The sequence below is a fragment of the Berghia stephanieae genome, chromosome 2 (assembly GCF_034508935.2).
Source record: "Berghia stephanieae isolate SIO BIC M18660-M18661 chromosome 2, UCSD_Bste_1.3, whole genome shotgun sequence".
Taxonomy (NCBI): domain Eukaryota; kingdom Metazoa; phylum Mollusca; class Gastropoda; order Nudibranchia; family Aeolidiidae; genus Berghia; species Berghia stephanieae.
The window spans coordinates 116294324-116320977 of record NC_088361.1 but is presented as its reverse complement, the minus strand read 5'-3'; the positions used below and the strand labels follow the sequence as shown (position 1 = coordinate 116320977).

Sequence of the window (26654 nt, the reverse complement as noted above, 5' to 3'; positions counted from 1 at the left end):
CAAATCCAACCTTATATAACCACAAACTGTTAATCATGGATATTCAAAAGTTTTAAAAAATATGTAGAATGAGTCTATATAAATTTGCAGTCAGTTGTGAAGGCTGACAATAGATAGGACAACATCCATTGAATGTCAGAGGAAAAGAAAACAACAATTAGATTGCTTTCAAAAAAGAAAAAGGAAGTCTGCCTGGTGTTATTAGAGCACTACAACTGATAAATAAGCTGATGGATTTATATTCACCCTACCACGGACACACACAAAGAAATTTGTCTCAACCGACGCACACTTATTTGCAGGCCTGATCACCCAATTCGTTATGGGCTCATTGTTGTAATGTTCATTTGTAAACGTCGGTCTCAAAATGTGACAGAAATTTGGTTTATAAATAATTAAGTTAACTTTCATCCTCATTTGCATAAATTCAAACAAAATAATTTCAACAGCATTATATTTAAAAAAAAAAAAAAAAAAATTAAAATGAATAAAGTATAACATCCATTTTCATTTTCACAGACTAAGTACAACATTGTGAATTTGGAGAAAACATGTGAATATTAAAGACTTCAGAGGAAAAAATACTAGCAAATAGTAATAATTAAAAATGTGAAAATTGAGTATACAATGAAATGTCAATTCTTACCATAGAAGGATCCACTTTAAGGCTGAGAGTATTGCACAATAAACTATCCATATCCTGTAGAACATGATGATATGAAAATAACCATTATAATACCACAATCGTGTCTGGTTAGTGTTTGCTTTCAAAAATATTTTACCTTGTATTCTGTTTCAAGTATATTTATCAACTCAATACAACATTGAAAAATTACCTATGAACAAAAAAATATTTAAAAAATAGAAGGTTTGATCTGGTACAACTTGTTTCAGATACCCATAATTAATATAATTTTCAAATTTCTGTAATCTTAAAACATAAATTAATTCTTAAGTTAAAATATCAAAAAAATCTTCTTACTGATACTGAAACTGTGGACAACTTGTCTTGCACTGTGACAGACCATTCCTGTTCAGTCTCCACTAAGGAAGATTTGTGGTAATTCAACTGATCCCTGGAAAATAAAAATGACACCATTGAAACATGTGCAGGTGATGTACACACTTATTTCTCCGTAAAAGTCATCAAAAGCAGGTTATTTGGGGCATTGCATACCTCCCTCCCCCCCCCCTCCAAAAAAAAGAGAAAGAAACAAGCAATGTTTTTTAAAAAATCTGTAGTTATAAGATAAAGGGTTTGTTACTCACTGAGTATTTACATTTCCTTCTGTCACAGATAAAATGAGAATGTCATCATTACTCAAATCAATGTCTGTCAAGCTTAGATCTGAATCAGAGGGTAGGGGCTTAGGTGTATCTGGTGAATTGCTGTCCTTCTAAAATTAAAAAGAAAAAAAAAATGATTAAGTAATTATCGAGTTTTCAAAACATTTTGAAAGCAAATTATAAACATTTCACCATTTCAAAAACGATAAAGTATGACGAATTGGTAAATCATCAGGGATACCACCTAATGATTATAAAATAGCCAGAAAATCAGTGTTATACGACACAATTGCAATTTATTTTCTGGTCAAACTCTCCTGTATCTTTGTCTAAGTAATAAGAATCATTTCATTTTGAAAAAAGTGATGGGAAGTAAGTATTAACTTAATACTTTAAGTTTGTGTTGCCTGATGTGACAAGCTCTATGGATTTGTTTCGATGGAGCCATTTTACCATTATCACTGCTCCTATAATTAATTCTCTCTGACAAATGATGCAATACATGAAACCAGCTTCCTTCAACTTCGATAATGAATCTAAATCTTAAAGCAACACCATCCTCAACCATTTCCTGCAAATATTCCCATTTGAATTTATTCTTACAAGTCTTTATACTACTTTTGTCAGCTCTATTGACAAAACCATTCCCCATAGCTTCTTTTTGCTTCCCAAAAATAAAGGTTAGAATTCAACATCATCACAAAGAAGACGAAAACAGCAATAGACTCATGCTTGAGTGCCAAGATATTTGGCCAAGGCATCAGCTAAATTTTCAACCCAAAACAGTTTCGACTCGCACTGGAACATAACTGCCAATGAAGCCGGACTTCGTATTAAAGAAAGTTGATGGTAAAAAATCTGGATTTCTTGATAAAACTTGAAAAGTGTCACCCATAAATGATTCAAAATCTGATAACCAATTACTTTAAGTTGGGAGGTCATGGGGTTCAGTGCTAGGGTCTCTATCTTTCTCTACATACATTCAAAAGTAAAGATTGGATTGATCTTTTCAATATAATAATTAAATTTAAGGCTTGAAAAATTATCTTTTAAATCAATGGATATCTTATTTTAAAATTAACAGCAAAACTAAAAATACAATAAAAAGCACACACTCCTCCTTCCCCTTCCATTAACCTCTATAGATTTTGTCTGCTTTTCACCCCCCCCCCCCCCCCCCCCCAAAAGCTAAAAAAAACCAAAAAACCCAAAAAACCCACAAACTCACACAAACACAAAAAAGAGAGCTCCCAAAATGTAGTGAAATAATTTCCTCTCCTCATGCACCATTTTTATAACTTCAATATCAAAGTCACCTTAAAAAAAAATACGCAAGATACATGCTATTTACTTACCCCATGCTTCAAAGTGAAGGCATCTGATTGCATTCCTATCATGTCAGCCACAGCATTATACAAATATTGGATGGCCCGACTCTTGCGCAAGATGACCTCTCCAACTGGCCGTTGGTCCTCCTCATGTAAAACCAGTAATTTGATTGGCTCATGTTTTGGACCCTCCTCCACCCACTGGTCATCCACCTGTGATAAAAACAAAAGCTTAAAGTTTCAAGCAATACAATATTTACTCTATCATCGATTTACCTATTATACCTCTTGAACCAAAGACACTTTCAACAAGTCAAGTAATGTATTATCTTATTAATAGAACCAATCATTCAAAACTAATCTAGTATTAAAACCTATAGAGAGTAAATATTTATCCCCATCAACCCTTTCCAAAAAAAAAACAAAAAAAAAAACAAACAAACAAAATACATCCATATTTTAAAAGTTTTTTAAAGGCTTTCAAGGCATTCAAATTCATGATTGTTATTGAGATATTAAATATAATTAAATTATGAAAGGGGTGAATAAAACCACAAAAGCTGGTACCAAACGTCAAAACAAGAAGTAAAAGAGTGTAAATTGTCATGAAAAACTCCTTTTTGACCAATAAAAATCCAGAAAAAAAAGTATATGAATCCAACGGGAATAAAGTAAATCTAAAAATAACCACAGTTCATTTTAAAACCAGGAGAAAGATTTTTAAAAAAAAAGTGATCATCTTACCACACTGCCATTCCACACAATTAAACAAGTGTCATTCACAATGTTCAAATCTTGCAACACAGCCTCTTCATCTGTATGACATATAAAAGAGCTTTTTAAAAATCAAAATCAAAGATTTAGCTGAAAGACAAAGAGTGTCAATAATCAATACACTTTACAATGTACAGGATATGACAACTATCTTAAAGTATTCCTTCAGAGTCAACAGGCCCATGGAGTCAGAGTTTATCCCGGGTTATACAGCGTGAAATGGACAATAACAATTGCTCGATATCCTTAGAATAGGATGCTAGTCTATTGCAAAGTACTTTCTACCAAGACCCAGCCATCCATATCTCCCGGGTTTCAGCACCAATGTTGTAGATTTGGAATAATTACAATAAACTCGATCTTTCAACAATAAAGAACAACTTTGATTTAAATAAAACATTTTGCTTCCTCAAGCTTTCGATTACAAAACATTCTGTTATCTTCAATCTCTCTTTCTAAATGACCATTCTAATTCTCTCTCACCAACTACACACTCTAGTCATGCACCGGACACTCACTCATTCGACTCCGATACACACAACAGTGACCATAATAGTGAACAGTTTTCACAACATTCACTGCTGAGTGGACAAGGAGATTAAAAAAAAATAATTTTCACCCACTATAGATCTTGATCACTTTAGAAGTGTGACATTATGTACATACTAAGGACATGCATTAACTTAAATCATGATACAAGAAGACAAAATATAATCAAAACCAGCTTACAATCATAATGGAATAATGCTTGAGTTTTGCTTTAACTCACTTGAGACAGGGATTTTCAGGGGTTTACGGCCCCTGCAGATGCTCTCTTTTGACGCTTTTTTAAATTTTATAGAACAAAAGGCAATAAAGTAAATTTTTTTTCAAATAAAAAAATTATATCTTTATCTAAAATATATACAATAAATGTTTGTTTATATTTTGACACCAACAAAATTTGAAAAAGAATAAAAATTTTGATCTCTGCAGGAATTTTTAAAAATCTCACCATACAGAATGTCAACCAAAAATAAAAAAACAAAATGTCAAACCCAATTTTTTCATCCAAATGTTTTAAAACATACAGATATTGGAATTTGGCATTTAAAAAGTTAAAACAATAACACAGCTATTTGGTATCATTTGTGATTTCAAACAAATCGAAACTACAAGAAAAGGAAGAGCGTCATTCACCAGAGTTCCCAACGTTTTAACTCTAAATGGCTCTGAACACGGAATTATAGACATTTAAATTGCATTGCATTAAGGTTGTGTGACACTTCATTTTAGCCTTATTCCCTACCATGCATAACAAGCATTTCATCTGTAGATCCCATTAGGAAATTAATATAGTTGAAAAAGAAAAAGAAATTTAGCCACTCTCAATGAACACTAAATAGAATGATAAATCAAAGTCAAAGATACAAAAATTAAATAAATGATTGGTTGAAAAAAAAAACAACAACAAAATATATCTAAATCTTATTCCTGCTTCTGAATGATGTAAAAATGATTTTAAAAAATAAAAAAAATTCAAGATGACACACAGTTTGCAACCTGGGAAATGAGAATCCTCTATAGGCTTTCACTTATCTTCTAATGGGACCCATGCTATTGTATGGAGACACCATTGTTTTAGTGTGATTTGTCCAACTAACACTTCAGAAGTATGACGTATGACAAAGGACCCACTTCATTAAAGCTTTTATCAAAATCAGAAAAAACAAAAACAGTACATTAAGGTATATATGTTATCAATTGCATGATCATTGTAAAACCTACCTTTTAACTCGTCACATAAATAGAAACCACCACACATTTCTCTCAATCTATGAATGTTGAAATTATGAATTTCTTTGTCTTCAAAAGTCTGAAAACAGAATAGGTTGAAATCAGTGACAGTGAAGAGGACACCATTTCAATACATCAAAGTTGTTAAAAAGGACAGCACCACCCTTTTCACGTCCATTCATGTCTAGCTGCCAAATAACTATAGCAAGGTACAGCATGATAAACTTTGGGTGGGTATTTTACAAAAGCCAATGACTCAATTGCAACCTTTAATCAAATTTAAATGAATAAGCTTGAGCCATGATGTTGCCAAAATAATTTTAAATTTGAGACCAAAAAATAAAAATATAAATAAAATCAAGATATCTGAAATCCAAAGGAAGGTACTTTAATAATATCTTACCCATGGATACAAAAAAAAAGTTGTTGCTTGAAGCTCGAAGAAATAAATAACAATAACTAAAAAAGATGAGAGGATGATGTCGCAAAGGCGAATAATAATTATTCGTCTTAACAATGCCATCTTCTCATCTCTCACTTGTCTTTAGTATGTCATTCATCTTAGATTGTTGACAAAGGGAAAACCCAAAACATCCATATTATCTATCTTTGTTAAGCTTACATTCAATTTGACTAATTTTATTTACCCATAGATTCAACATAGGGGCCACAGTTTGCTATCAGTTATCCTTCCAGTCACTGAAATGCTAACAAACAATAGCTTCTGTCTGTTCCACTTTAAAAGCATATCAGAATGTGGCATATATAATATTCATATATAATTATTTTTGTAAAAATGAAATTCACCTCTTTAATTTTTGTGCGTAGTTCTGCCACTGGTCTTCTCCTGTCAATTGCCAAATCTATGTGATTTTTTTCTTTCTCTTCTTCAGACTTGAGATGCAAAAGTTCTCTGTATACAAATTGGTCTCCCTCATAAATCCTCAAGTTGACATTATTCACAGATCGATCATACTCGGATCTGTAAAAATAAAAGTCTCAATGACAACAAACCTTGTCTGTATTTTCCCCCAACTTTTTGAAAACTCGTAACATAAGAAAACAGTGTCAAACTTCTATAAGGTAGCTTATAATCTGGATAATGGATATGAACCCTCACAAAAAGTTTCTAATCTTAAAAAAAATTTTGAAAGAGAGACGATATGATCTTATCAAAATTATCATGTTAGTCAAAATGATAAAAACTAAATCTGTGAAAATAAGTAAGAGTAAACAATGATTATTCTCAACGATAGATTAAAAATACTTTCAGTCATGACAAAAGAGAATTACTAGAGATAAGTGACTATGCATTTGGATTTTCTTTGTTTACAGTTTTGTTAAAAAAATGTTTTGAATTGCTGTTGCTACCTCTGATTCAAAAGATCATCATTGATGGCATCAACTTCTCGCATAAAACGTTCAGGGATACAGTGAACTGGCTGACCTTGTGCTGTGATGGAAAGTGAGAGATTTAATATTATCATTTCAGTATGAATTGAGGATAAATCTATCCACAAATAAAAGATACAAGGTAGGATACAGCTAATGAACCCTTAAATAAGACTATTATCTAGAATCAAATTGTGTGTAAAACGTACGGAACGCTTAAATGCAGTTTAATTAAAGTAAAGTTATTTAAATCACAAATCTAAACAATGGCTACTCAAAGCTGGATTGGTGAACAAATATCTTAAAAAATGACGTTTCATATAAGACCTTGTATTAAAATTGAACAATTATCTTGAACAAATAAATTGCAGCTAATGAGGTGGAGAATGAAAAAAATTAAGGGAGCATAACACATATAAACACTGAACATTTGTGTTAATATCCAGAGGGGATTTGGCATTCATTTTAAACTGAGAAGAAAATTGAAATTCCATAAAAAAATATTCTATGATAAATCGATCTATTAAATTTTTAAAATCTGAACTAAGATAAGACTGGAGAAGTATGTTAACTTGAAACATATGTAACATTAAAATTTTTATTTCTTATTTGCAATTCTTTAAAATGTACACATATTAAATGCAAAATAAATTCAAGAAAAAAACCTTCAATTGGTCTCTGCAATGTGCGGCGTCTGTAAAAAAGCATGTAAGCACTTTCTTTTCCAGAAAATTGTTGCTCTATTTGTTTGGCAAGGATGGGAGACACATTGGAATCATTGAAACAAAACCAATGGTCATCTGGAGAACTGAAAATAAAAATCATCGCTAGTAAATCAATGTAATGGATTTCAATTACTTTGGAAAGGAAAATCTATTGGGTTGACACAATTTTCAAGACATTTAAGGAAGTTAGACTCAGTGAAGAGTTGATCGGAAAAAATCTTAAAGTAAGTTGAGAGAGTCCGTTTACAATAAAAAAAAGGGAACAGTGTCATTTAAATCCAATCATATCAAAGATAAATGAGAAATCTTTAAAAATCACTGATTCAAGTATCCAGGAAGTGCTGCAACTTTTCCCAAGTCTTACAGCAAATTAAAACAAAAAAAAAAACAAAAACAAATAATACTAATAAAAATATAATAACAAAATTCTAAAAAAATAAATCCATCTTTAATACCAACGGGTGTAGGTACCCATCAGATAGCAAGCAGTCCATTAAAAAAAAAATTAAGAATCATGATCAAACAGTAATCTGTAGGCCCAACAGCTAGTATAGCATTGGGTTGGAGATAGATAAACCAAAAGTTTATGACAAATTTCTTCACATGATCGAGATAAAAGAGGCAACATTACCCGTCTTGATATCCAGAGTCTTTTTCTCCTGTGCTGTCAAGACTCGTTTGGCCTGTTTCCTTTTGGTGTGAATTTGAATGAAGATTCTCAGAACTGCTGTCTAAGGTGGCTAAACTAACCCAGTTAGAGTCCTGATTATAGCTGAACATATCATTCGACTTCAAGAACTGTAAAAGAGGGACGGCAATTTGATGCATGAGTGTAATGTAGCCCTCTGGGTATACACAAATAAAATTCGTTTTGTAAATTCCACGAGGAACTTTCTATACTTTAATCAGTACTGATGGTGATAAAAAATGAAACAGGAAAAATTTTTTTGAATGATTGCTTTGAAACCCAATTTTTACTTCATTAACCCCAACTTCTAGAGCAATTGAGATGATAAACTATCATTGATACTCTAGCTAATTTGTGGAGAGTGGAAAATTGCACCTATTTGTTCCACCACTCATAAAGTCTTTCACTGCCAGTACATTTAATTTGGGCAAATGTAATTTTTTAAAAGGAGGAAATTCCTCCTCTGACATCAAAATCCTGGATCCGAGAAAAACTATCAGCCCCGTTTAATGTAAAGTCAAAATAGTCCAGACATCAGCTGTAGCATAGAATTGATAAGCTTGCTCAAGGAATAAACGAGATACTAAAAGTGAGTCACATAACCTATTCTCCCAAATGAGAGTGCAATGCTTTCTCCACTCAACCATCTAATATCAGTATGTAGAAAAAAATAAATAAAAATTGTACAGCATAACATAAAATCACCAGGTATAACAGTTACTGTTTGAGGGATGAAAATAAAAAATAAATAAATAAATAAATAAATAATACAACTAAATATAAGCCTTAGCTGAATCAAATTATATGAATGTTTACTAGTTTCCCCTTGGTTAACATTGTGGATATATGATGAATTATGACAAAGTAAATGTTTAACAAACTTTATGCCAAATTCATCATTCACCCTACTGTTGATATTTTTCATTCACCTAACCCGCCCATTCATTAATTAGCATTATTATCATTTTTTTTTTTTAAAAGCAACATTGAGAGAGGTTTCCAGTGTTAATCCAAAGGAAGAAAATAGCTTTACAAAAACCCACAAAAAATAGACGGAGAACAAAAATAAACATAATTCCAAAACTTTGAAAATTATCTACAAGTGGAATTCCTTATCAAATGTAAAAAGGACAGTTTCACAATCATGTTTGTATGTCTGGCCTCTGCATTATACAGTTTAAGCTTTCAGTTGTATGCAGAAACTCATGGCTGAATATGTCAATGAGGCGATCATATCCATTTATCTTTGACTTGATAGAAAAGAAATCATGTAGCCAACCAGCAATCAATCAAAATAATTATTAAAAATCAACATATTTTCATGAATGTATTTCTGAAATTATTTGTACCTTGATTTCTTTCCATATTACAAAAGGAACAAGTAAACATAGACTGCAATGGTATTGTATTCTCTGTACGATTGAAGACTTATGACCAAAAAAAAATATGATATTTAATATTGAAAATGTCCTTACCTTGCTGATGGGACCATGAGACTTCTTGAAGCGCTTGCCCCATGATACACCAGTCACTTTAGAAATTTCCTGAGAAATAATAAATCAAATAAACCATCACAATATAATAGATCCTGACATAGAAGTCAATTGATATTAACACAGAAATCTGGAAGTTCAAGTCAGTGGCAGTATAGGAAAGATAAAAAAAAAGATAATAATAATAATAACTACTTCATATATTATAACGCTTACTAACGGAACATCCAAGAACTTCACATAAAAATAACAAAAAAATAAGACACTGTTTAACTGCGCATACTGCAACAAACACAGACACACTCACTGTCTGACTTAAAACATATCAGAGTAAATACTATGATAAAAGATGGGTCTTGAGGGTCTTCTTGAAAATCCCAAACTTGAAGAGAACCACACTGATGTCGGTAGTGAGTTCCAAACACTAGGGCCAGTTTTATAAAATGACCTCTCGTCACAACTTTTAAGCTTGGTTCATGGTGTGATTAACAACTTATGATCCTGAGATCTTAGCGATCTACAGGGTGAGAAAGGGGTTATCATGTATTTAATATAAGACAATACCGTTCTTTCAAAAACATTAAAACAAAAAAAGAGCAATGTTGTACTCTATCCTGGCACTAACTGGGAGTCAGTGAAGGGCTTGCACCATTTCTGTAGTGCTGTCACATTTTGTTTTACCTACTAACACTAGCCTGGCTGCACTGTTTTGAACTCTCTGGAGTTTGTTTATCTTTATATTGGGAAGGCCCACCAGCAAAGAGTTACGATAGCCAAGACATGATAAGATCAAGGATGTCACTGTCGTCAACCGAGAAAAAAATATCTTATATTTGACATGTGTCAAATTTCAAAATTGATAGTTTTTTTCAATTTGATTAATCTTCTTCTCCACCAAAAGTCGATTACTCAAATAACATCCAGATTCTTTACTTCAGCTGAAATGGGAGACTTCAGTGTCATTGACTTTGACATATGACATTATGATGGATATGAGTTGGAGTCTGATGAAATAAAAAGAATTACAGTTTTGTCACCATTCAGTTTTAACTTATTATTGACCATCCATGATTTGATCAATCTGACAGCAACGTTCCATGTCTTTGGACAAAGCATGAGACCACACGGAGGGGAATCTTTATAAATCTGTGAGCCATCAGCATGTATGTGAGCTGATGACATCATCAAAGGTCAGGGTGTACAAAGTGTATAATATGGAGATTAAGGAAACTATCTGCGCATACAAGAATAATTCATAAAAAAAAATAAATAAACAGGCCTAGAAGTGATTCAGGAAAATATTTTTCCCTGCTTTTTCCCGGTTTTTTCCAGGCTCTAGGGAAAATTTTAAGGTAGTAATTTTCAAGCATATTCATCAATTCTAGACCAGTTACCACTACCTATATATTATATATATATATATATATATATATATATATATATATATATATATATATATATATATATATATATATATATATAGTAAGAGAGAGAGAGAGAGAGAGAGAGAGAGAGAATCAGAAAAGAGGGGGAAATTATTGACTCGTAGTACATATTGGGGGATTGAATTCATCACAAACCTTCTAAATCAAGTGTATGACACAGGAAAAATGCCAACTGATATGAAACGATCCATTTTTATAGCACTACCAAAAAAGCCAGGGGCAGTTGATTGTGAACAACACAGAACTATTAGCCTAATGAGCCACCTCACAAAAATTCTTTTGAAGATAATTTTACTAAGAATAAGAAATAAAATACGACCTGAAATTGGGGAGATGCAATTTGGTTTTGTTGAGGACAAGGGTACCAGAAATGGAATATTCACATTATCAATGCTGATGGAAAGATGTATTGAAGTAAATAAAGATCTGTATATGTGTTTCATCGACTATTCAAAAGCCTTTGATAAAGTACAACACGAAAAACTATTCAAAATTCTATCATCCTTGGACATTGATGGTAAAGATTTAAGAATATTACGGAATTTGTACTGGGAACAAGAAGCAGCAATGCGTGTTGACAACGAACTAAGCAGTTTTACACCTATTAGAAGAGGAGTTAGGCAGGGGTGTGTTTTGTCTCCAGATTTATTCAACCTCTATAGTGAAATGATATTAAGAGATATCGAACATAAGAAGGGGGTGTGTATTGGAGGAAAGAATGTAACAAATCTGAGGTATGCAGATGATACGGTTCTACTGGCAGAATCTGAACATGAACTACAAGAATTACTGGATGTTGTAGTCAGGAGTAGTGAAAATATGGGACTGGAACTGAATATATCTAAAACAGAATGTATGACGGTATCTAAAAATAATAACCCACCAGCCTGTGTAATAACAAGCAGAGGACAAACAATACAACAAGTTGAATGTTTCAAATATTTAGGCTTCAATGTAACATCCACTGGAAAATCAGATTGTGAAATAAAGAAAAGAATAGGTATGGCGAAGAATGCATTCAACCAGCTGCATACAATTATGAAAAACAGGAATATTAGCATGAAAACAAAAATCAAAGTCCTGGATTGCTATGTACTGTCTGTGCTGCTATGTGGTTGTGAGAGCTGGACCATAAACAAGACCATGGTTAAAAGACTGGAGGCAGTGGAAATGTGGTTTTACAGAAGAATGATGAGGGTGTCATGGATGGAAAGGAAAAGAAATGAAGAAATTTTAGAAATGGCAAACAGAAAAAGATCACTGATAACAAAAATCATCAAACGCCAAATGGAATTTTTAGGACACATTATCCGCCACCCTGGTTTGGAAATACTCGCCTTGACTGGAAAGATGAATGGAAAAAGAATAAGAGGAAGACAAAGAATAACGTATTTGAAAGGGATAAGAACTTGGACAGATGAAGCTGAGAAAGGTGGCGCTGCTTTAATAGAATTGGCAAGAGATAGATCAGCTTGGCGGAAGATGACCTCCGACGTCTGCTTCAGATATGGAACTACATGAGAGTACATATTACTATAAGCAGAAAAAAAAAAAAAAAAAAAAAAAAGATCAGTAGTTACTAAGAGACGAGTGGAAAAGAAGGAAGAAGAAAAAGAGAGAGAGAGAGAAGAGAGAGAGAGAGAGAGAGAGAGAGAGAGAGAGAAGAGAGAGAGTGAGAGAGAGAGAGAGAGAGAGAGAAGAGGTGTGAGTGAAAAAGAGAGTGGTGAGACTGAGAGAAAGAATATATTGACTTGGCTATTAATACTTGGACGTATTCCTGTAAAGTCTAGGCCTCCTACAACATGCAAAAAAATATTTTAAAAAAGAGAGAGACAGATAGAAGAGAGAGAGAGAGAGAGAGAGAGAGAAGAGAGAGAGAGAGAGAGAGAGAGAGAGAGAGAGAGAGAGAGAGAAGAGAAATCAATAGAGAGAAAAAGACATTTGAATATTACTATGAGAGAGAAAGTAGCGTCCAAAGACTTGTGGCCTACTTATTGAATTGCACATGAATGAAATAAAGCTAGTTAATCTAGAGAGAGACAAAACAAACTTAGTACAAATTACAATGAGTAAACGACTTTAATCTGCCATCTCCAAATAATTGAATAACAAGTCACGAAAATTAATTAAAGTAGCCCAAGGACGTCGACCGCCTTTCTTAGCTTAGCTAACAATCGCATTCATGACCAAGTCAAAAACACACAAAAAACAAAAAAAAAACACACACACTCACACACACACACTTAGATGAGGGGAGGGATGTGTGTTTCTAGCACTCTTGTCTTGTCGACAATGATGAGTCGACTGAGTGAATCAAGCGTCTTTAAGTCTTCGACCAATCACAGGCTATCTAACCGAACCGGCTGTTCGAAACAAAGACGCTTCTCGCCGTCGATGTATTACGCTATTGTTGTGCAAGTGGCAAGGAATATAACACCTTTTTGAGTAGGCCTAAAAGCTAAAATCTAAAAGTAAAAAATATAATTCTGAGGAGTTTGAAAGTCACATTGTTGAAATCGGCTTGAAAAAAGAAGAACATTGGTCCTTGTTTCAGAAAAATCGGTTGAAAACCAACTGTTTTACGAATAAATTCGATTTTAAAAATTGCTTTTGTTTATTTTCGATTTTTTTAGCAACTTTTTTATTTATCAGCCGATTTTCTTGATTTTTATATCATTCTTTATATCTCAATGAGACGAGATCAGTGATATACTTTGTTTGTTTCAAATGTAACTACAGTTTTTTTACTTATCAACCGTGCCTGGATAATTTATTCAACAACTGACGCAACTATCCCATTGCCGTCTTCCAGTGTTTCAGCGATGACTCTAAACCACTATAATTACGTCATGCACAGGAAACATGGTAATAGTCTGTGTACTCTACGAATGCGGACCGGACTTTGCTGATTGGGTCGATCGTCATAACATAGGGCCTAGTAGTGTGAGGAAACCATAAGAGGCTGCTGCCATGCTCTAAGCCGATCGTTCGCAGGTTGGGTAATGATTACGCGGAAGAATACATGTTGGGTTGTTGTTCACCTAAATTTTTCTCACGGCTTTTTCCCAGGCCCCAGACAATTTTCACCGATTTTCCCGGCTTTTCCCGGTCGGGAAATTTCAAAATAAAGTTCCCGGCTTTTCCCGGTGTTCCCGGCCCACTTCGAGGCCTGAATAAATTACGCCCTTCTGCAAAACCATAAGATGTTGTCGCCAAGGACTTCCATGAAATAATGTAGATGAACATCTGGTGTCAACAGGAATCATCCATGCAGTCCAAAGTGAGCAAATTGGAAGTTAATATTTGTGCCCAAGGGTAAAACGAAAGTGTCAGGTGAGACTCAAACCCGGGCTTCCCAGGTCACAGTGCAATATCCCACTCAACCACTGATATACACAAAATCAAACAGAACAAGAAATAAATCTAATACTCACACCACACAGTCTCTCCATGGACATGGCCTGACCTGGCTCCTTACTCAAGATGTTTTCAATCAAGTCCAAGGGAGATACACATTCAATAACATCCAAACCTTGAGTGTTTGGGTCCTTAAATCTCTGTTGCTTCTTTCCTTCCTAAAGGATAATACCCAATAAATATAAAAAATGGATATAAAAGCAAAGAAAAGGAAAGGCACTTTTCAATAATCTTTTAAAATTATATATTCATTTATAGTTTGAATACCAAAGTATAAATGAGATTTTAAAAAACTTTTTACCAGTCATTTAAAGCAGAACTGATAAATACCAGGCAAAAAGGTCATGAAACCCGGAAAAAAAAAAATTCAGTTGAAGACCTGTTCCAACTCATTTAAAAAAACTTAAATTGAGGTCTACCACAAGGTGATATTAGGACTATTGCTTTCGTAACATATTATATGAAATCATCATATATCAATAACTGCCATCAGAATGTGCCCCAAAATGCCTTTAAAAAACAAACAAATAACATTGTGCCCAAATTTATTTTTTATTTTTTAAACCGATTATGAAGTTATATTGTTGAAACACTATATAATTATTTATCAGTAAAATAAATCACATTCCATAACATTATGACTTCTGACCTGAATGGACCAATGACCTAAGTTGTCAATGTCCCTGATGTAAGCAAAGTAATGGCCACCAAATGCACTGCCTCGATGAACGACTACAGAAAACAAATCATACAAAAAGTCTTCAGGGTTTGAGCACTTCTGAAAAAAAAAAGGAAAGAAAAAAAGAAGGTAACCGTGATGCTTTGTTGACAATCTTTCTCATTGCTCATTCATAACTATTCATACAAACTGACCAAAAAGAAGAAAAAAAACATGGACCACCAATTTAGTTGATGATAATAATAATTCTAATAATGATAATAATAATAACAATAATAATAATAATAATAATAATAATAATAATAATAATAATGATGATGATGATGATACTATTACTACTACTACTACTACTACTACTACTACTACTAATAATAATAATAATAATAATAATAATAATAATAATTACCATCATCCTTATTTTCAAATGTTTAATTGACAATCCCCCACAATTATCTTGGTAAAAGATCATATTCTCATGCTATTTTCAAAAAAATTATTAACAACAAACCTTTTCTAAATATGGTGACATATCAAGCTCCAAGGGGAAAGTAAACCTTCCATTTTCCTGTGTAAAATAAAATTAAAAATGAAAATGTAAAAGAATAAATATCAGTATTATTAAAATCGTTTTATTAGTGAAAATAAAGATTGATACAAGCCAGAAGAAAATGAAAATAAACTTGATGTACATAGATGCTTGGCAAATTAAAAAAAAAAAAAAACACCATGAGACAATATAATTATTCATCATACATTTCTTTAAGCATGAAAACTTTTGTTCATCTAAGAGAGTCACTTGTTAATTTATGCATTGCAGTAAGCCAAAAATACAACATCTGCCAGTCAGATATAACGTACCAACACACAAAACTATGCGTAACCTTGAACGTTATAGTCTGATTCATAGAATTTAGTGAGAACCACTCATAAAAATGGTTGGCTAAAGACGATAATAAAGAGATGAGTGACAATATCAATTTCGTTCCTTCTATAAGTTTAACATCAGGTATGAAATGGGATAAAAAGGGGATGATAATAATAATAACAATAATAATAATAATAATAATAATAATAATAATAATAATAATAATAATAATAATAATAATAATAACAATGATTAACATTTCTATTGATTCATGCTCTTCTCATAAACAAAGAGAGAGCTATGTGCACTTTAAAACAAAAACAAACAAAAATCCTAAAAAATCACTCGTAAGTATAAAATAAATATATATCAATAATAATAATAATAATAATAATAATAATAATAATAATAATAATAATAATAATAATAATACCAGTGCTGCCAATCCTAGCCCATGTAAATGTGTACAATGGAATGCCAAAATGAGTAAGATTTTGAAAAAATGCGTACAAATTTGCAAAAACGATAATTAACACTAAATCTGATAATGGGCAATTAGACCATACTAGCTATAATATATAAATATTTAAATTAATGAATAAGCTTACACTTTATAGACTATATAAATAGTATCAATTTCCAGATCCATGTATAAATTTGATATGACCCAGCCAGATAATATTATATTGAACTCACTTCATGAACTTGTGGGTCAAGAAACAGATAGTGTTTAAGTTCACCAAAAAAGTGTATGAATGCTAAAATAATAGAAATTAAATTATGCATACAATCCTCAGCAAAATGTGTACAATGAATGAAAATGCACAAAAATATGCATTTTTTACATAAGGTTGTCACCACTGTAATATGTCCGATAAAAATTAAGGCAATACATATCATATGACGGTACTTATGTTTGGCAAAATTCCCAAAAGGACACGATGTATCCAGTTTTTAATTTTCACTACAACAGAAATAATTAGTGTAGGAAGAAATTAAACTTAAAAATATGGACACTTTTAGAAAGCCATGTAATGTCTGTTCAGGGTGTTTCAATTAACACAAACCTTTGCTCAATTACGACCATATTTTCATGACTTGACTGAAAGTCTGTATTTCGCGCATCATAAACACACCAAAATTAGCCCAACTAAAAACTAATAACTTATGCAGAAAAAGTAATCACTTGTGTGTCACACAGTGTGTGTGTGTGTGTGTGTGTGTGTGAGAGAGAGAGAGAGAGAGAAAGAGAGAGAGAGAGAGAGAGAGAGAGAGAGAGAGAGAGAGAGAAATGAAAGAGAAAGAGAGAAAAACATACACCCTCCCCCAAAACAAAAGCATGTTTTCAGACATACCTTGTACCTGGACATCTTGACAAAATCATAACTGAATCTCAGTAGAGACAAAGTAAGGATGGATGGTAAATGTCGAAGTTTGGCACCCTGAAATGATAATTGAACTATTTGAAAAGAATGTAACATTGAGTTTGTGACATCATTTATATGAAAGCAAACAAAAAAAATATTATCTCTTGATGAGGATTGAACAGATGTTTAATCTCATTCCCTACCAAATCATTCAAAACTTGAAGCCATGTCTAGAGACAATGATAGTACAGTATTTCTTTAAGAGGAATAATTGTTCTTACTTCTCCATAATCATAATTTGTTTTGGTTCTTTAATTTTTAATTTTTTTTCCCCCCTCCAAACAAACCTTAGTGGCATCAGTGAGCATGGCACATGGCTCGCATCTGTACTGATTGGCCCCATTCATGTGTTCTACATCGAGGTAGGATGTCTTTAACGCTGCCTCCACGCTTGGTACTCCAGCCACAGCCAATGTCAAGTCTAAAAAGTCCTCCTGACAAAAACAAGATAAATTAGATAGATGATAATGAGCATGGTCAGATTTATGCCATGACAATTAACAAACTGTCAACAATAAATCATGGTTTGGACATGATGGAATGTGAAGTGAAGGTAAAAATGAATCAATAAAAATTACACAATTACTTTACATGTAATCAATGACAATGTATTTCATTCCAAAACAATCCTGGAATAGTGAACTAACTTTACCATTTTTAAAACAATAAATCTTCATAGTTTGCCTTTCATACCTGAGCTCATACTAATGCGAAAAATGTTTCTTTTTTCAAAAACTTGAAATATCTACAGAATGCTTGTCTTAAATTATTGATTCGTGTGACTTCTGATCTAGTGTTTTGGTGGAAATATTTCTTTTTACTGTCACCATCCTGGATTTTATATGCAGCTAATCCTGCTACAGAATAAAAAAGACCAAGGTACTTACTTCCCTCTCACTGATTTTCTTGCAACGACTGCACTTAATCTGAAATAAATAACATATATGGAATTTAATTGAGGAAGCCCAGCTGTGTATATTAATATTAATATCAATACAAACACTTCAGCGAACAAAATTAGAAAAAACGAAAAGAAGGTACATTTATCCTTCTAATTGCTATTTTTGGTGATGATAATAATAATAGTGAAAATTTTAATATTGATTATATTTTCATGATTATGATGAGCCATCTTCAGGTGATATGTCTCACATGAGATATCACATTTTACAGCAGGGTATCTTTAATGATAGAATTACCAAGCAATTGTTGAACCTCATTTCAAAAAACGACTCACCTGATTTACAAAAGTTCCTCTGTACAATCCATTGATGATATTCTGCCCAGCTGTCCCCACTAATGATTCCTCTATGGCACAAAACAGAATACGATTTAATTCCTGAACATCATGTTGCTGAAAGCCCTGAACGAAAAACATTGTCATAAAACATCTGCATTAAAATTAATTTTCTTTATTTACACAAGACGTCATAGGGAAAAGAGAGGAGAATCTATTTGATCTAGGCTTAATGTCACGTATCTATAGAGGAATTCCAGTTTTACAAATCCAGCTGTCACAGTCGATTTAGGCAAGCAAAATTTAAATTCCAATTTAAATCGTTTTTTTTGGACTTACTGTCTATCAATCTAATGATCTATTTATCTATCTATCTACATCGAGCAGAAAAATCTCAGAATAAAAATCATAAACTATTAACTATTAAATCATATTAATCCCATTTGACCAGTTTTCTTTTGCAATACTCATGTAAGTAAGCCAAAAAATATAACAAACATAAAATCTCCCACTTAAAAAAAATAATTGAATTATGATTTTAGCAAATCTGTATCAAACTAAGTTACAAGGATTTTAAGGTATTTTCACACATACTGATACTTCGAAATACTTTATATTTGATGCTATGCTGTTCACATTAGTAACAGAGCCACCTTTGAGTTCGTCTCCTTTCCAAGCAAGGCTTTTGAAATAACCTGACATGGCCTGAGGAAACTAGGTAAACAAACAAAAACCCCAGGCAATAAACTACCACTGATGGAACTTAAAATAATAAAACAAAAGGGTACAAGGACATAATCTGTGCAATCCTCACCTCCTGGTTTGTCCATCCAAAACTGTTGGTTAGATCTAAAGTTGAGACACTTTGCTGGTTACTTAAAAGCAATTGAGCAAACAATCTTTGGAGCTGGATGGGGATGACTCTGACCTGAATTTGTAAAAAATACACACATGATAACACACTTAATCACACTTGCCAAGGCTTGAAAATTTTTGAATTGAAATGCTGGTAATAATAGGTGTGCTTTAGTAAGAGACAACATTGTACTAAATTTTTCTGGAAATTAAGTCATTTCTGTAAACTTAAGTATATTCAACATAAAACCATAAAATCTAAAACTAACTTAAAACGATTAAAAGCCCTTTTTATATATTAATATATACACAAGTTAGAACAGTCCATCAGAACCTGAAGTAAAAGGAACAATATTCTAATTTCCACTTTATTTAGCCCTATATTGCTGGCACTAGATGAAGAGAAGGATAAAATTTATTCTGTTCACAATTAATTGGTCAAGATGAAATGATGAAAATATGTACTCGCTAAACGTGTCTAGTCAATTTCTAAAAAGCAGATCTTTTGGCATTTAAAAAAACACATAAATTCATATTTTGGTGTCAATTACCTTGGCCCCTGGTTTGTCCTTATCATGTAAAGAACCCAAATCCTCTTCTGTAAGTTGAAAAAGTTTCTCTGAAACAACCAAACCAATAATGAAATAAATAACAAATAGTTTTGATGTTTTATTGAAGCTCAATCATATAGCAGTTCTGTAATTAGAACTCAGAGATTTAATTAGAACTTAGAGCTCAGCAGTACGATCTTTGCTTTGTACCCGAAATGTATCGAGTTCAAATACCCAGTGTGGCCTTGAGCAAGTCACCTTGCCCTAGCTCAGTTTGCGCGCTGCACTGCGGCTGACGCCTGGGTTATTCCAGTCTTCCCTTGGAATAGACCCTGGAGACAAATTTCCCCTATGGGATGAATAAAGGGAATTTTATTTCATTTTTTTATTATTTTTTATTTTATAAAATGAGCACTAAAAAAGATTAACACACTTTAAAAGAGGTTCCCTGCCAACATTAAATCTCAACATCTAAGCCTCAAGGTGCACTTTCATTTTTTAAAAAATTTTCACAGATAATGCTCTTTCCAGCCAGTTACTCATTTTACACCTGAGTGTAATGAAAGAATGTGAATAAAGAATCTCCTTGACTCAACTTTGCATTGCCCGCTGTGGAGAAACTAAAACTACGGCCCTGCAGGGCTGAAGCTGAGATCCATACCACAAAACAACTGTCGAACTGATCTCTTTAAAAAACTCAGTTTTAAGTCTTAAAGGCTGATATGAACCAAATGTTTCCATCAACAAGTCCAAATCTGGAAATAGCTAACAAAATATAAACACGGATGCATGTATTTATCAAAATAATACAAATTATGGATAAAAATATTTTCCCTTTAAAACTATTAAGCTTAAAATGTGCTAACCTTTAAATTCAGGTGTAAGCAAAAGTGTTTGAAGCAAAGAATTCAAATAGCAAGTAGCTCCTTGATTGTCGATGCCAGCAAATTTACATTGTAGTCTTGGTTGAGGAGGGGATGGACCATACGTGCAGACATCCGGTCCTTGTAACCCTCCAGATGCTGGCTCTTCAAACAGATCACCAAACATTGTTCAGAGGGTTTATTCTTTTGAATCCAGGCCGTCCTCAGCTCATATGTTTCCAAATGATCTATGCAAACTGAAATAAAGAATGCAATATCAGATGTGATTGTTTGTTTTTCAGTGTGAAATAACAAACCATTTAAATTGTTACAGAAGGGGAGGCAAATATGATAAAAAGTTTTAAAAGACTATAACTATAATTAATATTGAGTATGTAAATTGGGGAAGCAATGAAGTAAGGTTTGGGGTGTCCTTGATCTATCCAGTGTTTCTTTTGATTTTGTTCCATTTATGATTATTTTGCATCCTACTTACAACATCAACGTAACATTTCAATATACTTTGTGCTGGTTTAGTTTCCAAAAATGAACAAGATCACAACATTATTATTCTATTTCTGATTAAATGGTGAAAGATCGCACTATTAGCCAGATCAGTAGGGGTCTGTATAAAGGTGAAAATTCTCTCCAGTGATAAATTCCTCTTTTTTAAAAAGACATCACATTGAAAATGATCTAAAGTAGATGTGAGTTGATAAATTGGTTAATATGACAAAAATATGACTGTACCAAGGTCAAAATAATATCAGTAAGAAAACAGAAAAATAGAAGATGAAAAACCACTATGCTACAGATCCACCCAACATGTAAAGGTGTTTAACCATATCTATTTGGAAGAATTAAAAAAAATAAATGAATTATGCCTTTTCTGTCTTGTCATTTTAAATGTAAATTGAAGATTTGCAGAGAAACTAGGTATACAGATGTTTTCCTTTTTATAGTTTTAGTGACTCTATTTTTGCTATTAATAAAATGCTGGAGTGTTATGCTAGGAGTTACTCTATCAGAGCGATATATAGTGTTGTATTAGGTGTCACTCTATTAGAGTGACATTTAGTCACTTCAATTTTTTCCCCCTTAGCAATTAAACAGTTAAGACCAATCACAAGACAAGCCTTCAATTCTAAGCTGTTAACTCAGTGAATCTGTTGTTTAAAAAATGTACTTTCAAAACATTGAAGTATAAATGTAAATAATCAGAGGCAGGCATAATCTGAGAAAATAGATTGGCCTGATGGCACGGAAGTATGTAAAGAACCGAATCTGAAGAGAAAATCAGAAAGACAAAATGTCACCAGAAAATTCTTAATTCTCGTCAACATAGTGGTGTCAGTCAGGTCAACAAATAAACCAAATTAAATGACGACCATCTGTGACTGTGATACTTTGAATTTGAATTGAAAGGGGGCATTTTTTCCATACACAAATCCATTTAGAATTGAAGTGAAGCCTATAATTATAGTGAATTATATATATGTCTTAAATAGGTTGATCTGACACTGTCTGATAGGAATTTAGTGTCGTTATAAATCCTTAATCTCAGTCAAGTAGAATAAACTACTCAAGCGTCAAATTCAAGATTCTCACACTGCTATGAGGAATCAGAAACACGAAAATTAGGAATTTTTATCAGAAATTAGGAAGATATTTTTTTTTAAATTTTGGTCTCAATAGCATCCCCATTCCTAAGACTAAAAAAAAGGAACACTTAATGTGGTGACATTCTGAAGTGTGTTGACCAACATTTAGAAATAAGTAAAACAAGTATTCAATTAAAGTTAATTAAGTTTGATATAGACATAGTTGACTTGCCACCACCCAAAAATCAAAACGAGAGGTTTGTGTAGAAAAAAAATAATAGGGAGATCCAACAATTTGGAGGGAGATTTTTCAGTAATTCCAAAATTAAAGCAATTAAGACCATGATCAACTTAATCTACTATACAGATACAATGACAATCATCCAAAGGCAATATATTCTTCCAAGTGAAAATGCCACACAAACTAAACTTCAATAGTAGAGATATTCCCTCTCATTTCCATTTATCTAATATGACTGTGACATTCCGAAGTGTTACTGTATGACAATGACAACTATCAATTTCAACAAAAAATATTCCTACAACCACCACACATTTATACTACCCAACACACCTGATTATTGGAGATTTGAACATCTTAACATATTATTATGACCATTTTTTAAAAACAAATAGAAAAAATTCACTAAAGCAGGTCAAATCTTATTCTTATTCTTCAAGCTGAAACTTCCTTGTGGAAGACTCATCAGCTCAGCATTCATAATTGTTTACCAGGAGATATCCACGATGTTCCAGTCTTATAGTTGAGGGCAGAAATGAATGAAGATGGCAGTCCACTCTAGATTGTGGCAACATAAATTTGCCAGGTTTCCTCGTGTTCAGTTTGAAGCCCTGTAATGGCAACCTGACCTGTTTTTTCTGGCCTTTGTAAAATACATTTAGTTTTCTCGCTCCTTTCATTCAATGGTTCGAAATGGGGTGTCATATATGGCTTTGATTTATGTCTAGGATTTTGTTGAACAGATTTTATAGCTCTTTGTTGTACCTTAATTTCAGAGGAGTAATAGGGATCCCATACCGTAGTGCTGTACTCGAATGTTGGTCTTACATAAGCTTTATAGCATTATTTCTTTATGTTTTCTTTGCAGCCGAAGAGGTATCTTCTCAGGAATCCCAGTGTGGAATTTGCCTTCCTGAATATGTTTGCAACAAAGTCTTTCTAGGTCAGGCAATTATTTATCGTTACTCTGAGATATTTTGCTTTGGTGACTTCTAAAGTGATGTTATGTATTGTATATTTTAATGGTATTATGTTCCTATTGTTGGTAATTTTCAGTACTTGGCATTTTCTTTTCATATTATTATTTTTTGTCTATCTTATTACTTTAAAAAAAAGTTGTTAGGCTATATAGATGATTTTATTACTATTTGAGTCACTCTCATAGATTACCTTCTTTTATATTATAGATTAACTTTCACATTCAGGATCAATGTCAATCTTTCAAAGCTTTGGATCAAAAGAAAAAAAAAATTCACATACTGAAAATAATCTATAGACTGAAATTCAAGGGGAAAAATATAACCTAAACTAAACTCTTTCATGACATGAAATATTCTCACATGCAAAATACCATGAACAATCGGGGGAAAAATACATCAAAAGTGGCCATTTGACTACGGCTGCGGCTATTCGAACTCGAGTCTGAATAGTCTTCCATGGCTATTTGGACTCCAATGCACATGTGCAATCAATAAGCTCTTTGGACTCAAATCTGAATAACCTCCCCTAACAGTAAGGTTCTAATTTATTTCAGTTATTGACAATTACATACAATTGATGCAAATGAAAATAACAATAACTATCAACAAGCAGTCTAAACCTGATTTAGTTGACGAGAAAGACAAAATCATTGATCAATTGGAAGTCCAGTTAGAAATTAATAACTGAGATCTATATGAAAAGCTTTTCTAACAACTTTACATGATGTCCAAATAAAATCAGGATAAAATAATATTCTGATAGTGTTAGAAGTAACAATACTTGGACAGTGCGAAGTAAGGGTATCAGCTGTGTCAGTCTGATATGGGTAAAACAGAATTTCTTCTTTCGAACTCATCTTCTGCTTTCTTTCAGTTCCACCCTTTGCCTACTGTCCGTACTGTCTCCCTTCTGTGTTTGTGCATGTACATTCAAATTCAAGATAGGCTACTTATGGCACACTCATTGGAGTTGAGTCCGAATAACCATGGGAGACTATTCAGACTTGAGTCTGAATTGCCATTTCGTTTGACTAAAGGTAAATTATATCAACACAATGATGAAACAAGGCGAGATGAAACTACGAAAGTTTGAACACAAAATGATGCTTCTGATAGTAATAATAATAATAATAATAATAATAATAATAATAATAATAATAATAATAATAATAATAATCATAATAATAATAATAATAATAATGGAGCCGTTCCACAAGTTCCTTGCAGTGAAAGTGAAAGGCAAAAATCCATACATAAAATTAAAAAAAAAACAAAAAACAAAGCGAGGCCAGTGCTAGACGAACATATTATAAGTATTGTGTGTATTTTACATCATCGCGGAATCAAGGTCTCTTTTGGGGGATCAAGGCATGCCTGCTACCAATACCACACTTTTATTTTTGTTATTGAAAAAAGGTTGTTTTAAAGTTGATAGAACAGAGTGAGGATAAGAATAAGAGTTAGCTAGACGTCTACATTCATTATGATTATGATATGTATCCATAACAAATGACATACCAATTTCTAATTACCTATATCTGTAGCTTCGTTCCAGTCATGATACAAAAAAAAATTTATGAGAGATCAATGAAAATGTTCCCAGTAAGTCATGTCCAAAATTAAAATACCTAGAAATCGGTACCGTCACTGGCTAACCCGAGAAAACAGCATTTCCCATCAACAAAGAAATTGTACTTTCGATTTCTTTTGCCATTGCACCCAAGGCTGCAATGTTGCTTTCATTAAAAGAATATTTCGGTTTTTATTTATTTATTTATTTATTTATTTATTTATTTATTTATTTATTTATTTATTTATTTATTTATTTATCTTTTATTTATTTATCTATTTATTTGATTACCATCCATCAAATATATAGATATTAGGATGTGTAAGTGTGTGTGTGTGTGTGTCGTGTGTGTATAAATAGGTATAAATATATTTATGAATCCATTTATTTTTACGCCCTGAAAATAATGTTTATGGTGACATTAATTAATGTTTGTTCCTTGTTAAAAATGGCAACAAACGTTAAGATCGTCGCCATTTTACTCACAGCAATGATGCGTCATTTTTTTCTGATATTGTATTTCTGAACACGGTTTTGAAAAATTACTGTATCATTAAAAAAATTTTTTTTGTTTTCTTTCTCAATTCGGATTCATAAAATTTTGACAGTCTACTTATAAGAATTTGTTTTATTTATATTTTGAGTTTGAAAGAAATCCAATGAAAATTCTCAGAGATACAAGCGGACAAAAAAGGGACGCGTTTGTTGTTGTTGTGGTTGTTGTTGTTGTTGTTGTTGTTGTTGTTGTTGTTGTTGTTGTTGTTGTCGTTGTTGTAACTTCCTGGTATTGTATATATTTTGATACTAGTGTGATGATTTATGACGCCATAATAAAGCTATAAAATAGAGAAAAGAAAAATAGAGAAATTATCCCCCCCCCCCCCCCCGTAAAAAAAACCCCGAAAACAATCAAATAAACCCAACACATTTTTCAAAAACAAACAAACCCACAAAACAAGACAAAATCAATCAGAACATGATGAACATGACGTCCGCCCCCCTCATTATTTTTAGCTATTGATTTAATTAGAAAATGGCGTTAATTATCTTCCATGTTCGTTTACATTCAAGATTGTTCTTACTATTAATACCTGCGAGATGATTAATAAATAGTTGAGTGATTGCTGCCAAAGAAGGGCTGTATTACGCTTCATATGAGATCTATCTATCTATCTTTCTATCTATCTATCTATCTATCTAATCTAGTATCTATCTATCTCATCACTATCTATCTATCTATTATCATCTAATCTATTCTATCTATCTATTACTATCATCTGTCTTCTAGTCCTGTATATGCCGTATCCTCCATCCATCTATCTATCTATCTATCTATCTATTACTATCTATCTATCTCCATTCTATCTATCTATCTATCTATCTATCTATCTATCATCTATCTATCTATCTATCTATCTATCTATCTATCTATCTATCTATCTATCTATCTATCTATCATC

At 32.5% G+C, this 26654-nt stretch overlaps 1 protein-coding gene across 3 annotated transcripts in view; it reads right to left on the bottom strand.

Moving 5' to 3' along the window:
• Positions 1-25368, bottom strand: part of LOC144966335 (ubiquitin carboxyl-terminal hydrolase 40-like) — a 39418-nt gene extending 14050 nt beyond the window's left edge. The window contains exons 1-22 of one of the 3 annotated variants that reach the window (XM_078902651.1): positions 25253-25368; positions 20806-21059; positions 19940-20007; positions 19348-19461; positions 18534-18659; positions 18184-18222; positions 17584-17730; positions 17225-17311; positions 15513-15569; positions 14975-15103; positions 14343-14483; positions 9446-9514; positions 7914-8080; positions 7223-7365; positions 6537-6618; positions 5973-6147; positions 5157-5244; positions 3360-3430; positions 2643-2828; positions 1270-1397; positions 983-1076; positions 647-700 (exon numbers count right to left, since the gene is read on the bottom strand). In XM_078902651.1, the coding sequence (XP_078758777.1) occupies positions 647-700; positions 983-1076; positions 1270-1397; positions 2643-2828; positions 3360-3430; positions 5157-5244; positions 5973-6147; positions 6537-6618; positions 7223-7365; positions 7914-8080; positions 9446-9514; positions 14343-14483; positions 14975-15103; positions 15513-15569; positions 17225-17311; positions 17584-17730; positions 18184-18222; positions 18534-18659; positions 19348-19461; positions 19940-20007; positions 20806-20989 (2349 nt within the window). In that variant the 5' untranslated portion in view covers positions 20990-21059; positions 25253-25368. Of the gene's footprint in view, positions 1-646; positions 701-982; positions 1077-1269; positions 1398-2642; positions 2829-3359; positions 3431-5156; positions 5245-5972; positions 6148-6536; positions 6619-7222; positions 7366-7913; positions 8081-9445; positions 9515-14342; positions 14484-14974; positions 15104-15512; positions 15570-17224; positions 17312-17583; positions 17731-18183; positions 18223-18533; positions 18660-19347; positions 19462-19939; positions 20008-20805; positions 21060-25142 lie in introns of all 3 variants that reach the window. The other 2 variants (XM_078902649.1, XM_078902650.1) reach the window with 2 other exon arrangements.
• Between the last annotated feature and the right edge of the window lie 1286 nt (positions 25369-26654).